Source organism: Ornithodoros turicata, chromosome 9, assembly GCF_037126465.1.
Source record: "Ornithodoros turicata isolate Travis chromosome 9, ASM3712646v1, whole genome shotgun sequence".
NCBI classification, from domain to species: domain Eukaryota; kingdom Metazoa; phylum Arthropoda; class Arachnida; order Ixodida; family Argasidae; genus Ornithodoros; species Ornithodoros turicata.
Genome location: NC_088209.1, coordinates 18722443 through 18738288, shown reverse-complemented (window position 1 = coordinate 18738288; position 15846 = coordinate 18722443). Strand labels below are relative to the sequence as shown.

At 47.1% G+C, this 15846-nt stretch overlaps 1 protein-coding gene across 1 annotated transcript; it reads right to left on the bottom strand.

Annotated features, from left to right (window-relative positions):
* Positions 1-1225: 1225 nt before the first annotated feature.
* On the bottom strand, positions 1226-6362 carry LOC135368279 (Golgi-associated plant pathogenesis-related protein 1-like). Its single transcript, XM_064601453.1, has 6 exons — positions 6236-6362; positions 4080-4141; positions 3766-3981; positions 2874-3086; positions 2664-2793; positions 1226-1818 (listed from the first exon to the last, which is right to left on the bottom strand). The coding sequence occupies exons 1-6, from the start codon at positions 6267-6269 to the stop codon at positions 1586-1588; spliced, it is 888 nt and encodes a 295-aa protein (XP_064457523.1). The 5' UTR covers positions 6270-6362; the 3' UTR covers positions 1226-1585.
* Between the last annotated feature and the right edge of the window lie 9484 nt (positions 6363-15846).

Here is a 15846-nt window from a genome sequence, read left to right as displayed (position 1 = left end):
ACCGTGGCTACCGCCAGCGATCGGGATGCCTTAACCCGCTTGTCGGCCATTCCGCTGGTATACCACTGTCGCACGCCTGCGAAATATACCAGCATAAAAGACTAGACAAGACTGGCAGCTGTCCATGTCGGTAGTTTGTTCGTAAGCAGCCTTGTCTAGCCTTGTCCCATTAGTGACTGCCACACTGGCAGTCTACAACTACCCTTGTCACCAGCAGTTACTGAACATTTACGCAGCGCCACCTAGCGCGTAACATGTCAACAGCTGTCAGGGTGTATTGGATCCTACACTCTCAGAACAGGACTTCACCGCACAGCACGTTGTGCGCCAACCACTGTCACGTATGATAGGGCTATCGCTCCTGATTTGAAGGGACAGATTCGTTATTTAAATAAAAATTCAAATGTTTTCGTGAAAAACATGACTTCTAAGGAAGGGCGCCGTCGGCATTAAAATGGGTACTACTCTCTTTTGGACCCTTCACTGGACACCTTTTAGAGGACAATCTGCCACCGAAGCGGATGATTTGTTGCAGTAATTAATTGGTTTTGGTTTGCATATTAACATATATACCCGGCTGGTCGCGGTGAAGCGCAAAAGGACGCTCTCCCACTTCCTTGTCCACTTGTGAATTACGTGTTCGTCAGTTTGCTTCGCAACGGGGAGTGCTGAGGAAAAAGTGGAAAGCACGTGATGTCAAGGTATTATATGTGTGTTTCGTCCGTGCGATCATAACAGGGGCGCATATCAGTTAGATAAGCGGTTTGGGCGGTCTGTTACATTTTCTTCAGCACTCCCCGTTGTAAGCTCAAGAACACGCAATTTATTGGTCGATAAGAGAGTGAAGAGAGTCATTTTCCTCATGACCGCGACAAAAATATGCAACTGCAACGCAAAAAAAAAACTGAAAAAAAAAAACTGCAACGAATGACCCGCTTCGATGGCAGATGTTTCTCTCAGAAGGTGTTCACTGAAGGTCTCCAAACGGACCCTTTACAACCCAAACCCGTTTTAATGCCGACGGGGTCCTGCTTTAGAAGTTAGGCTTTTCACGAAACTCATTCGAATTTTTATTTAAATAATTGGAGGCTCCCACTCACCCACAAGGTGCGCAGCTTGTAGGTGGGATTGAACAGATACTTGCCAAAAGACAGTTCAATTCGTGCACCGGCTCGTGAATTAGGCCGGGGGTTTAACTGAAACACCCTGATACCAACACATAAAATGACTCAATAACTTCGTTTAATTTGTTTGTCTGCATAAAACTATATAATAATGAAACTAATGCGGAATGCAACACGTACTGCCAAAGCGATATATCGCTAAAGGCCACGTATATAGACTCTGGAATATTAGCCTCATTCCAACTATGCGCCGACAACATTACGGTGTGCTGGCCAACATATATTGCAAATATTGTCCATAATTGGGTGCTCCCGCGCATGCCAGCGTGTCAAGGAATGGTGCGAGTAATCTTGCGCTGCTAAAAAATTTGATGTATAAAAATCAATATATCAAGAAAAAGCTGTAGAACATCGCGCGTAAACCCGGATAATTTTTTGCTCATGAGGCAATGGAGCTCGTATCACTTTCGCGGGGGTGGAACGTTTTCGGCGAAGTGTCCAACAACGTTCCCGGCTGGACTGTAGTTGGAAACGACGAGAATCTTCCCCGTGGCGCTCCGAGCTCGAGCGGTGCCCACTTCTGTGCTGCCCTTCCACATGACCTGAGTGAAATGACCAGATGCGAGGGTGCGGGGTTCTACGCCGAATGTATAGTCTTTGATCTCGCTGTACCAAGAGTCAACGGCGTCCCCTCCTATAGAAGAACACAAAATGAACTGGTTATTTCTCTCTGTTAAAGGAAATAAGCGGGTATCCCGTCAAAAATGTAAATATACAGAGCGTTTATTTGTATCTGTTTTTATCCGTTACAGAAATTGCAGTTCAGTGCTCCGGCCAGGCTGACATCCCCTAGAAGAATGTGTACGCAACTACAAGATGACTAATTACCAAAAATTCATTAGTGAACTCTTATCCCGCTTAACTCCCGCTTTTGCACAAAATCCCCTAATTAAAGAGGTAATGAATTCTAGTAAGTAGTCATCTTGGTAGTTGCATACACCCTAAAAACAACTTCACCGCATAACACGTTCTGCGCTGACCGTTGTCACGAATGATATGACATTCTACGCACACTCTATATATACAATAAATAACGATAGGGTTATCGCTTCTGATTCGAAGAGGAGGGAGGTGTACGCCTTTTTGTGTCAGTTTGGAAAAAAGGCGTCCGCCTCCCTCTTTCTTCGAATCAGAAGCGATAACCCTATCATTCGTGACAATGGTCCATTGGACCTTTTTCACAATGGCCTATGTGCATGCGTATGACCTTGAGGCGCCGGAGAGGATTATCTCCGTCTTCACTAGATGGCGCACTATGCGGATGACAGAAGTGGGGACCAATGGGGAGACCGTACGAATGGCGCGACCTTGTCGACCCTAGAGTCACTAGTCGGCCCCACTCTGGACCGCTTGTGATCCTCTGTGCTATCCACGTGGATTTTGACGCGCGCCGAGCATGGTTCGTTGGAGAGCCGTTAGGATACGACGCGTACGTGAAAAAGGTCCATTGAATGTACGTCCATGTTCAAAGAGGCTTACCCGGGACCTCCTTGTTGGGATCCGACGACCAGGCCATGTAGATATTCTCTCCGTATGTATTGTTGGGTCTGTGCTCGAACCTATCGCGCTTCGCCAAGGTATCAGCCCAGTCTTGAGCAACTTTAGTGAGCTGTTAGAAAAAATTGTACGAGAGCGCACTGTGTGTGAGGTTCACGTATCGCTTCATCAGCATGTTTTGAAGTGAAGTACCTCATCACTATGCTTGAGAGGAGGCACGCCGTGGTTAGCCCTGTAGAAGTTATGCCGCTCGAGGCATTCCTCTCTGAATTGCTTGTCGGTGGCCTTTACATGACCTCCAGTGATCTGAGGTGGCTGTATTGATGGAGACCGGGTCGGCGTGCTGGTCTGTGATCCCCGTGTGGGCCTGAGGAGACTGGTGCTGCTGGTTTTTCCTTTGGCGCTCTGCGCATTATACAGGATATGATCAGAACACAGCATACACTTTCTGAAGCGTGTGGACAGGGCAGGGCAAGATGCCATCATTTTTTTTTAAATTCTATGTTGGCGCCGCGAAGCAACGGTTGCTATGAGCGGCGTACACACATGGACAGATGGAGAGAGGACAGCAGGAAAGAGTGGGGGATAGGGGGGCTAGTGTGCGTCCTCGGCAGACTTCAAGGGGAACTGTGCCGACATTCGTCTGGAAAGTCTTCGGAAAACCCAGGGAAAACCTCAGACAGCACAGCCGGTGACAGGATTCGAACTCGTGTCACCTCCCAGTCTCGGCGTGGAAAGCGATCACCTTAACCACTACGCCACGGGAGCTGGTCATGCCAGCATTGGGCATATCGTGTTGAACGCATAGCATGTTACCTGATCCTGGTTTGACCGAGATCAGCAACAACAACTTTGTTGTGAGACGATGAACGGGGAGTTTCAGCGCCAGGGGCGATCCTCTGCCCCATTGCTGGTGGTGATGTGGGGAATGGAATAATAAGGTACCAGAATCGCATAGTTCCGTTCGTTGCTCCATTGTGCGCGGTACAAGCATCCAAAGACAGGCTATAGACTACGCAGAATTCGGGTTATGAAAGAAAATACCAATGTACAGTGCTATACGAACATTACTCTAAGATCTCACCCCTGAGTCTGGTAGGAGCTTCGGGTCCCCTTCCACAGTGATTTCCTCAATGACCTTCTCAGAGCCATCAGGCTGCCGGACGATTGTGCGTTTGACAATCTTACGGATTCTGGTGACACTACGCTTGCCGTCCAGCGGCACGTCCGTAAACTCGGACAGCTGATTCGTCGATGAAACCTTCCGTCTCGTTGTTGTCGTTGTGGTCACCTTACCAGACTGCGCGCAAGAGAGGATAGAAAAGCATGCAACACTTTTACTGAGAGTCGAGGACGTGATATACTATATGGAAGTTTAATAATGTAAGCACAACTCACTGGGTCCGTCACCGTGGACACTGTCCTGGTTTCGCCATCGACGTTTCCGGGCACGGTACCTTCTGCAAAGAGAGTTGTGTGTAAGGCCCCGGGACTTTGTTGACACGTGCGATTTACGCATGGCAGTTCCCTGTATGATAAGATGTATTGACCCTTGTGTCCGAACTCCGTGGAGACCATGTCCGGAAATACAGCGTGTTTCGTTAGCTGGAGCCCAATAGCGGCAAGTGTGCGAAGACTTTCGCGTTATAATGGTATATGTTTGCGCATCGTGCTGCGGAGTCATTGCATTTGAACAACAGGGAAGCATGCAAATTACTCTTATGGACAATGCCTTTTATGATGGTCAAGTTGCCTTGTACTGAATTTTATACAGAAATTTTAGGCAAAAGTGCAGAACGAGATGTTAACAGTCAGGCTCCTGACACATGTTAGAAAACATTGACTTTGAGGTACAAGTAACAACAGTTAATAACAGTAACAACAGTAACAGTGAGGTACAAGTATAGTGGAAACCATACGGAACTGGACAGCGAGCTAACAGTTGTTTTTGTGTTGGTGAAAGAATAAGTGCACTGGTTCTGCTTGCAATATTTGGTGGCCTTCCTCAATTGCGTTATGCCTCCACATGTGTATGTACTCAACATCAGAAACGCACCATGAACAACCAAGAAACGACAATCTGCAATACCACACACACACACACACACGAGAGAGAGCAGGCAGCCGAAGGTCAGAAAACATGCAAGTTGTCGATAGCTTGCCGTCTGGCAACCTTCACGTAATAATTAAGTACATGTATAGAACGCAAAGGCACTCTCGATGGCGATTCCAATGTCTTCTAAATCTGGGCAGTGTACGCCCATGACAGCTTTCTGTCGACACGCTGTATCAGAGATACCTATTAGAGCCTCTATTATAGAAGTAACAAATTAGGTTACCACTATGAATTGGCCTACCGCTATGAATTACACAGTTCTTTTCAATACTAGGCAACGGATACCTAAAACGAGAGAAACACTGACATGACAGTGGAAATCTAAATCAGCGGCAGGTGCATCTAAAAATCCATACCGTACTATATTGAAGAGGTGATCTACAGAAGCTCCACGGTGCAACTGAGGTATAGTGCAGCTGCCAGAGTCGCTTTTTAACCTGACAGTAAGGGCTTCTTAATCCGGGAAGCCTATCGAACGGTTCCCAGATTGCCTCTACATTACCACAAGCCCTTATCTCCCTCTTCTCCTATATCCCTGCGTATGCAGCATACACAGCGTTTGTTGTGTCGCACCCGGTGGAGTAAACAGCATTTCAAAGAATCTGATAACGCAAAGAATGTAAGACGTAGTCTTGCAGCACCTAGACCTTTACCACATACCCGCTCAGAATCAGACCCTCAGATTGAGATTTTAGAGGGCAGTGCACGGAGTGGTACCTTTATCCCTCGATTCTGACTGACTTTAAAACAAGGAGGTGAGACGATGTTATGCTTGTCTTTGACAATTAACACCCGAACCACACACTCTTAAAAATGAACTTCAGCACATAGCACGCTCCTAGCCAACCATCATCCCAAGTGACACAGCTCTCTCCCCTGATTCGTTGAAAACTGGAGGCGTACGCCTTTTTGTGGCACTTACGCAGAAATGTTAATTGTCACAAAAAGGCGTACGCCCCCGCTTTGCACAAATCAAAAGTGATACAGGTATCACTCTGTACAATGGTTGGCCTTCAGCGTGCTATCTGGTGAAGCTTTGTTTTGAGAGTGAAGTGTCAAAAAAATACAAAGAAAAAAGGTGCGGACGCCCCGGATTTTCAAGAAACTGCACTGCATTTGTGTGTCCTTATGCAGTACATAATGGCCACGAAATAGGCTCTGCCTCTCTTTTTCTACGGATCAGGGTCGAGAACGTTCACTTTTATAAATGAACTTCACCAGATGGCCCGCTCCTAGCCAACCATAACCTCGAATGATATCGTTATCTTCCCTGATTTGTTGAAGACGGGAGGCGTACGCCTCCAGTTTTCAGCAAATCAGGGGCGAGAACGTTGTCATTCGGGATGGTGATTGGCTAGGAGCGTGCTATGTGGTGAAGTTCATTTTTAAGAGTGTGGGGCATCTTAAAGGTGGCGAACGTTGCTGAAAACGCCAGTACCTTTCGCACCATCCTTGAGAGCCTCTTTTGACATTCGGACGTCGAGCTGCAACGTTGGAGAAACCCCACCATCAGACTCAACACGCGCTGCTACGAAATATCTTGGTTCGATGCACGTGCCATTTCGCCACAAACTTCTTTATCACATTTCCTTTTATTATTATTACTCTGGTTATTATTATTATTATCGTCATCATCATCATTATAGGGGAGAATGTGTTTACTAAGAAAAAAGAAAGGAAAAGGAACAACAACAACAACAACTTTATTTTCGGCCTTGGAGAGTGGGGAGTTTCATCGCAACAGGCGATACTCTACCCCAGCGCTTGGTGGAATGGGGGGAATAAAAAGGAAATGGACAGGAAAGGACAGTTATTGGATTGTCAGACAGCAGATGATTAGCCGACCACCTCCGTCATTTTGGGGGAGTGGGGGGGGGGGTGCAGCTGGTCTGTGCAACAGAGTGGATGATAAACATCTGAGGTCGAAATACCGGGTGTTTTTGGTTTAATCGTTACAATTTTTTCCCCTTAAGGTTGTGAGAGCAGCATATACCGGGTGTCTCAGTTAAATCCCCGGGGTAAATAATTCGCGAACCGGTGCACCATTTGAAGAACTCTCTTTTTTTACGAATATCTATCCGATACCGCCTACAACCTGCACGCCGTGTGAAGGAGTGGGAGGCGCACGAATGGTCTCTGGCCCTGAACGGCTCTGGTACACGAATGCTCAGACGGCCTACAACCACGATATATTGCTATGACGCTTATTTTTCGGCCCTGGAATATCTGAAAAGCCAAGTAGTGCCAAATCTTTCGATAAAATATTCATGAACCCCATCTAGCAAACCAAGATGCTAAAAAAAAAACTCAAACGCAAAAAGACAAACGGCACATACAAGCAGAAACGAAAAGCAAAATTAAGCACGCAGCATGAGCCTGAAAGGCGTACTCACGTCTCTAAAAGAAGCTGTTACAGCATCTAAAAATGTGAAGAAAAAAAAAGAGACTACAGTTCAATAGAGTTCATAATAAGGCAGGGCAACCCTTGCAAATGTCGCATTTAGACTTTTCTAGGCATTTATAGGCAAGTGCCTAGCCTTCCGAGCCATAGTGATGAATGAGAAGGCGTGACGTATGTGCCGGAACGACCCTGTATAGATGTTCCGCGTTTAGTTCCCTATCACAACGATACATCTATCACTAAAAAGAATGTGAGAATGTGTGAAACTCATAAGTAACGAACGAGACAACGGATGACTCCGGTTCGTTTTGTTTGTTTGGTGCCAAGGTAACGTAACCTTGAACGATGAAAGTCATTGAAAAGGTTAGCCAGCTGCAGGACTCGAACGCACATCTTCTGGATTACAGGTCCAGGGAGCCCAGGTAGAGCCCTGGACTGGTAATCCAGAAGATGTGGGTTCGACTCCTACAGCTGGTTAATCTTTTCAGTGACTTTCATCGTCCATCGTTCATTTCTTAGGCAATTTGAGGCTTTGTATGTGTTTGCCCTTTCTATGTTGTTCCAGCCTAAGAACATCAGTTCTCTCTTGTTCAACAGTTGCCGCTTGCGTCGATCCCGTCGTATGTATGTGTGTATGGGTGAGCAAAAATGTAAGAGTGAAAGGAGGATGAGTGAGAGAGAGCGGCTGGTTTGTCCCTTCAGATGACGCACTCTTGGAAGTCGCCGAGAAGGCGTGTTACCTTAGCTCAATTGGCAGAGCCCTGGACCAGTAATCCAGAAGATGTGGGTTCGAATCCTACAGCTGGCTAACCTTTGCAGTGACTTTCATCGTTCATTTTTTAGGCAATTTGAGGCTTTGTATGTGTTTGCCCTTTCTATGTTGTTCCAGCCTAAGAACATCAGTTCTCTCTTGTTCAACAGTTGCCGCTTGCGTCGATCCCGTCGTATGTATGTGTGTATGGGTGAGCAAAAATGTAAGAGTGAAAGGAGGATGAGTGAGAGAGAGCGGCTGGTTTGTCCCTTCAGATGACGCACTCTTGGAAGTCGCCGAGAAGGCGTGTTACCTTAGCTCAATTGGCAGAGCCCTGGACCAGTAATCCAGAAGATGTGGGTTCGAATCCTACAGCTGGCTAACCTTTGCAGTGACTTTCATCGTTCATTTTTTAGGCAATTTGAGGCTTTGTATGTGCTTGTCCTTTCTATGTTGTTCCAGCCTCAGAACATGAGTTCTCTCTTGTTTAACGTAACCTTCCATGCCGCGCGGATAAATTTTCGCATTTTAGTGCCCGTTTCACAATTTATTTCCGACAATTTTGATGCGGTCTTTCGCGGTGAAAAGTTCACGCGCGTGAGGATGAAAGGTAGTATCCACGTTGGATCTTGCATCGAGCGATCTTGGTTCCAGAACATCACAGCGCGCAGAATATTTTGTAGTTGTCAGCTCCTGCCCCCGTATGGCCGTTTTTATTTCCGTTATGAGGGAGGCCCGATTCTATTAACGGCAAGCCCTATCACCACCACCACCACCACCACCGATTCTATTAGGCTCCATGTTGTCCAGCGCACCGTCGAATCTAACAGGTAACGAGATCATGGTGTCAACCCGAGTATGGACGTTCTGTTGTTTCCCAGGTAATCTGGCTTTTGTGTAAATATCCATTTCCACGTTCTCTTCTGCCCTTTTTGCTAGGCTTGTACTGTCCTCCGTCGCGACTCTCCCGTATATCATGGATTGTTCGCATGGTACGGCCCGTACAAACAGCAAGCTCCCTAGGAGCGTTGTTATCCTGCCTTTCAGCATAGTGCGCGTCTAGTGTAAAGGAGCCTACCTCCATAGGTAGATCTCCTGCTTGATGACAATACACACGTTACGAGGCATCGATCACCGGCTTGTCCCATCCTACAGTTGGCAATACGATCACCGTACCCAGGCCGTGTTACCGCTTTTCGTATATGCAGACGACTTATCTCTCATCCTGACTGAGGAGGAAGTTATCGGGAATGTTCTCCGGGTAATCGAAAGCTACGGTAGGGTTTCTAATGCACCAGATCAATAGAGAGAAAAGCGCACTACTTTTCGTCAACCTCAAACCGTCGTGCTCCACGTCCTTTGGTATTCCAGTGAAGAATGTCGTACTCGTTCTATAGGCTATGATTCCATCTCTTCAGCGAATATGTCCAAGCTGCTTGGCACATGTCCAAATGCGTAGTGTTCCTGTCCTCCGCGACTTGAAAGAGCTCGTACTCCCCAATACCTGCACAGGGCGTCTAGCTGCGTATTGGTTTCTGAGCAAATATTTGTTTGCTCAGAATTCTCATATTTGCTCATGCTGAATTTGCTCAAATATTTGTATTTAGCCAATATTTGCATCCCTCCGCAAACTACTCTAGAGGCTGCTATACGTGCAGCTTTTCTGTTTATCTGGGGCGTCTGTGGAATGGGTATCTAGAGGTCGTATGTATCAGCCTCGCGTAGATGGCAGCCTATTGGTACTATTTTTTTTTTCTGTTTTGACACACACACACGCTCGCGTTCCGAGCGCGTGGCTCGCCACCTGAAGTCATACGTTATGGCATAGCGTGGGGTAGGACCACTGCTGGTTGGCTTGACGCCCGCCGAGCAAGTCTTCAGTGGCGCTTAGCGCATGATGTCCTGCCGCGGCATGAGCGCTTTTCGCACCTTGGTGTAACGTCACCCGTCTGTCCCACTTGAGAGTACAGGGAGTCAGCAGAACATGCTTTTAGTTTATGTTTGTTGCCGGGTGGCCTGTGACATCGTATAGCAGGCCTGTATAGCATGACGGGTGTTGAGTAGAGCACTGTTAGTCGTCTCTGCCCCCTCGATGTCTCGCAGCGGGATGGGCGGCATTTCGTGCTCTTGGTAGTGGAAATAAATTACCGTGTGTGGATTGCGCGCTGTCATTCATTTGAATTTTTATTTAAATAATGAGCGCCTCCCACTCTTTCACGCGGTACGCAGGTTGTAGGCGGTGTCGGACATATACTTGTAAAAAAGGAACTTCTTCGACTGGTGCACCGGTTCGCGAATCGAATTATTTAGTCCGGGGATTTAACTGAAACACCCGGTATAGCCATACATGGGAGCGTTGTTACCTGGTATGTAAGATTGAGTCGGTGTAAAAGATCTAAAAGGGTGTAGACCTCCATAGGTAGTTCACTTACTTGGTGGGAATACACACTTGAGGATACGGTCGTCAGGGCGGTACCCTTGGCGGTTCTGTTTCCGGGAAGATTTTTTTCTGAAGATCTTGAAAATCATGAACATTTTCGGTACAGGCCTAGACTTCGGAGATGCATCTATATTTCAGGTCTTATGAAATAAATGAGAAAAGAAAGAAACACATCAGGGACAGTTTCCAATGGCCCATCAGAGCCTCTACGCGGTCCTGCCCCTGCACTCTTAAAAATGAACTTCACCGCATAGCACGCTCCTAGCCAACCATTATCTCGAATGATATCGTTATCTGCCCTGATTTGTTGAAAACGAGGGGCGTACGCCATTTCTGTGACACTTATGCTGTTCATAATTGTCACAGAAAAGGCGTACGCCCCCTGTTTTCAACAAATCAGGGCAGATAACGATATCATTCGAGATAATGGTTGGCTAGGAGCGTGCTATGCGGTGAAGTTCATTTTTAAGAGTGTGGGTGGACCGCGTCTTTGCTTGCGCGGCCTAAAAATCTGGTCGTCGGGCATTTGACACTTATGCAAAGGTTGTGAATGAAAACTTTTCAGAACACATTAGGACCTCGGAGATGCAGCCATATTTTAGGCTGCCCTATAGATCTCTCCCTGTTTGTAAACAAATGACGTCATAGTGTTCAACAGCGCCACCAATTTGGTACAGTTGAACTACGCTCAAAGCTATGGGAGAGCAAGGTCGCGCTCGAAAGTTACGGTCTTGAGGGGATTACGATGGTCTCTGAAAGGGACGCGACCTTCGGTCCTACTTTTCTTTCAACAGGAGGAACAGCGAACAAGTGCCCATTCGTGAAACCCAGCCCTCCCCTTCCGATTTGTTTCGGTTTCAGTCTGTCTACCAACGTCATGATGACGTTTCTCGGGTAGAGGTCTATTGAAGAAAAAGAAATCGGATTAGTTTGCGATGGATGTAATTTAGGACCGACCATGTCATCAGGCTCCACCAGGATTTTTGATGGTCCATAAAAAATATTGATGGGTCGAGGGGAACACCAAACCACATGAGTGGTCTAGTAGTTTCCGATGAAAGACTAGTTTCTAACAACATTATAAAACATACTTATTTGAGGCTTGTGTTAACACAAGCCTCGAGGTGACGCATTTAATTGTGTGAGCCTGTTGTGTGTTTCAGCCACAGAGCGGTTACTTTGTATCGTGTAAGGTTCATGCTTAACCAGGGGCATAATGTTGAGGGCATGTTCGAAGATTTAATCAGTTTACTCGACGCACAAAGCGTAAACATCAAGGAAGGTATGGGAGTCCTACGACAATGGTGCGTCCATGAGTGGAAGGTACAAAGGTCTTCAAGCACGAGTTGGCACGTGGGTTCCTTGTTCAGTGCGCTGTCTGCATATCTGCATATGCTGGCAAAATTAGCTGCCGAGTGCCCCGTTGATGTTGCCTTTTTTAAGTTTCCACGAGCAAGTATACGAGTTAAACACAAGTAGATTAGTAACATCACCACAACGATGTCCGGCGACTTCTCAGAAAAGCAGCCTGTTCCCGTACCGACGACGGTCAGCAGCACACGGTGGTCCTGTAGAGCGGTCGCTGTCAGAGCAGTCAGGCTGTCTTTTCTTAAACACGCTGGAAGTTATTGCTAGCAATCGAGATAAAATGACTGAAGTGCGCTTTAAAGCAGGCGGTGTCATTGATTTGGAACAGGAATTTATGTGGTGTTTTGGGACGATATTTTAGACAGACTGGACAAGACCAGTAAAATGTTACATGCCATGCTAACTGCCATGCATGCTGCCCCGGGCCCCCACCACTGTAAATCCGGCACTGTTGACGGATACTATCCACTTACATCAAACATCCCAGTGGCCATACATTAGTTGTTCGTGTCATGGTGGTGGTAGCGCTGGTGTTAGACTGACGAGCGGTCTGCCTGTCGGTGTTGCGGCATGTCGCTCGGGTGTGACCCTTCGGATGTGCCCTGTGGTTTTTTACACGCTTGTACTAGACTCACAACTCTTTAAGCTGACCCGCTGTTGATTACCAGTTTGAAATCGCAGTCCAACTATAGTATTTCCAAGACCTTTCAGTGACATAGTCACGCAGGAGAAGCGAGCATTGGAAATCCCGACTATCGTACAACTTGATAAAACTTACCTACACTGTTAAAACAGAACTTCACCGCATAGCACGCTCTTAGCCAACCATGATTCTGAATGATATCATTCTGTGCATTGATTTGTTGAAAATGGGAGGAGGCGCCTATCTGGGACAGGTTATCTTGTCCCAGATAGGCGCCTCCCCAACAGAACGAGAACACAGAACGAGACGTGCACTCTTATGCAGACATACCATCTGGTAGAAAATTTTCGTAGCGCACGAATGCGTATTACTGTAGCGATGACTGCTACACTCTAAAAGCAAAGCCTCACCGCATAGCACGATGTGCGCCAACCATTGCCACGAATGATATAGGGTTATCGCTTCTGGTTCGAAGGGGAGGATGGCGTACGCCTTTTTATGGGCAATTTGGATATATGGTAATTGTCACAAAAAGGCGTACGCCTCCCCGTCTCCTCGAATCAAAAGCGATAACCCTATCGTTCGCGACAATGATTGGCGTACTACGTGCTATGCGATGAAGTTCTGTTTTTAGAGCGGACGTTCGTTCAGTATAGAGATAACTTGATGCATCAAGCAAGATAACCGAACGCTTCTATTGGTGGTGGTGGTGGTGTTGAAAGGGCTCGCCGTTATCGGCCTCACAGCTGCACTCTTAAAGATGAACTTCACCGCATAGCACGCTCCTAGCCAACCATCATCTCGAATGATATCGTTATCTGCCCTGATTTGTTGAAAACGGGAGGCGTACGCCTTTTCTGTGACAATTATGAACAGCATAACTGTCACAAAAAATGAGTACGCCTCCCGTTTTCAACAAATCAGGGCAGATAACGATACCATTCGTGGCAATGGTTGGCGCAGAGCGTGCTATGCGGTGTGGGCTGGCTGGGCAACCTCACGACTGACGCCCTGTTTGACGTCTATTGGACAGCGGGCAGCGCCGTGCTCAGCGCTGTCCAATAGGAGCGTTGCGATTACTTATCTCGACGCATCAGGTTATCTCAACACTGGAAGAACTTAACCTCACCGTGCACACCTATACTCGTGGATCAGAACATCCGCGCTAAGTTGGAATAATCCCAGCTTTTTTGAAGTAAGTGCTTTCCAACGACTTGTCTTTCGGTTTGTTTGCTTTGACGCAAGACAAGCGGCGCTCCCCTGAAGATCTGTTTTCACTAGAGAGAGGATTTTTAGGCACTAACAGGTAGCCCTCTTCGTCGCATAAAACGTTCTGGGCCAACCAACCTTCAGAATCGTATCGTCTTACCTTCCGATTGGAAAGAAAGTTCATACATAAAAAGGTGTGCCCCCTTTTTCTCAGCTTATCAGGAGACAGAGCGGTATCATCTGCGATGATGATTGCCATACTGCGTGCTATGTAAAGTCCCTGAATTGGGAAGGTGACCGCCAAAAACCGCGAGTCAAAAACCGCGACAGACAAAATCGCGAGTCAACAACCGCGATTTTCAAAAACCGCGATTAGCAAAAAACGCGACAGGTAAAAACCGCGAGGGTCAAAAACAGCGACAAGCAAAAAAGGCGACGTCCAAAGATAGCGACAGGCAAAACCGCGATAGGCAGAAACCGCGATGGCCAAAACCCGCGAGCAAACCTGCATAGAATTGAAGAAGATACTTTTTGAGCACGCCGGTGCTGACTAGCAGTGTTTCAGACATTTGACAAGACTTGAAATATGTTGGTCTCCGCCGGACGCCGTACAAATACGGACATGGAAGAGCTAGAGAATGGCATATACACTCATTCCCTGCCCGCGTCAGCTATCACGTTCACTCTGCCGGAAATATAACCAATTACTGAGTAATCGATTACTCGAAAAATTACTAAAAAATGTAATTGATTACAAGTAACGCGTTACGTACAAGTGTGAAGTATACAGATTGAGCACATCGAAAGCTGTAGTTTAAAGTAGCACAGAAGTCATTTTTAATACCCTGCTTTCTTCCTACAAAACTATTAATTAGGCCAGTAAGATGCGCCATGAGAAGTAATTCACGCCACAGTATCATAATTATCGCAGAAATTGAATTTAAAGTACGCCGCAAAAAGGGACCGGTGTGCGCAACGGTGGTGGAGAGCAGTAAAAGCCTGTGATTTGCTCATGACCTCGCGCTGACGCCTTAGCTGTCGTCTGCTACTCGGCTGTTCGGGGCTCTGAAAAAGCATTGCTTCTGGATCGGTCATGATTCGGCCGCTCCTTCTGTCCCCAATTCTCCTGGGGGACTAGCAAAACTTTTTTACGGCGGCAAAGGGCGCTGACCCCCAGTGACCACCGAACCAGAACACGTATGGACCCTGTAACGTCATGTTTATGTGAGTTTTTCTTTTTCTTTTTTTCTGGGAAACAAACTGTATACACAAAACCTTTCGTGCTACCAGGTAAATTGACACACACACTTTCATCAAATGTCTTAATCTGAAATTTTTAGGATGGCCCTCTGTGGGCCCCATTCCCGGAATGGAAGTTAGCCTACTTTTCATATCCTCATGCCCCCCTTTCATCCTCCCTTCTAAAGGAGAGTGAGTAAGGTTTTTAGCTGTCGCGGTCTTCGGCTGTCGCGTTTTTTGCCTGCCGCTGTTTTCCCCTACTCGCTGTTTTTGGTGTCGCGATATTTGTGTGTCGCTAATGCTTCCTATCGCGATTTTTGTCTATCGCGATTTTTGGATCTCGCGGTTTTTGACTCGCGGTTTTTGCTGTCGCGGTTTTTGACTCGCGATTTTGACCCAGAACCAATTGGGAATCACCAATCGAAGGACTTTAGTGCTATGCGGTCAAGAGCGCTCCCTCTTGGTGCATAAAAGTCCACTTTCAAGACTTTTCATTCAGTGATAAACAACTGCCCTCATGCAGCTGAATTTTCGATAAATCCGGTAAATGTGTCGGATCTACGTGGTGGAGATAAAGTATGCGATGTTATCGTCCGTGAAAGAATGGGAGGCACCGATGACCTATTAAGGATGATGGTCATTACTCGGTTTTGCCTTACATTTGCTTTGCACTATCCTCGAGCGCGATGTTGGGCAGTGACAGATCCAGCAGGAGGGAGCGGGGTGCGGTTGAGCGATGGCCGCTCCCCTAAAACACCAGGTCACACATTAGGTGCCCCCTCTCCCCTCCCCAGCAGTTACGCGCTTCGACAAAGAAACCGCCCATCCCCCCCCCCCCCCCCCCCCAAAACCGAGGCTCTGGATCCGCCAGGATTACATCATCAGAAATTGAATCTCGCTACTGATACCACGAGGGCGTGCTTTCCTGGGATTTCCACAGGGCAGTTCCAACCAGACCTCGACACCGCATCCAAAAAAGAGAGCAGCCAATGGCTTTC

What these genes read in the sequence shown, in the direction of transcription:
- LOC135368279 (XM_064601453.1), bottom strand. Translation starts at nt 6,269, where the DNA reads ATGTCAAAAGAGGCTCTCAAGGATGGTGCGAAAG. An exon ending in CTCTCAAGCATAGTGATGAG is followed by an intron (nt 2,794 to 2,873) that starts GTACTTCACTTC and finishes TTTTTCTAACAG; the next exon opens with CTCACTAAAGTTGCTCAAGA. An exon ending in TCCCAACAAGGAGGTCCCGG is followed by an intron (nt 1,819 to 2,663) that starts GTAAGCCTCTTT and finishes GTTCTTCTATAG; the next exon opens with GAGGGGACGCCGTTGACTCT.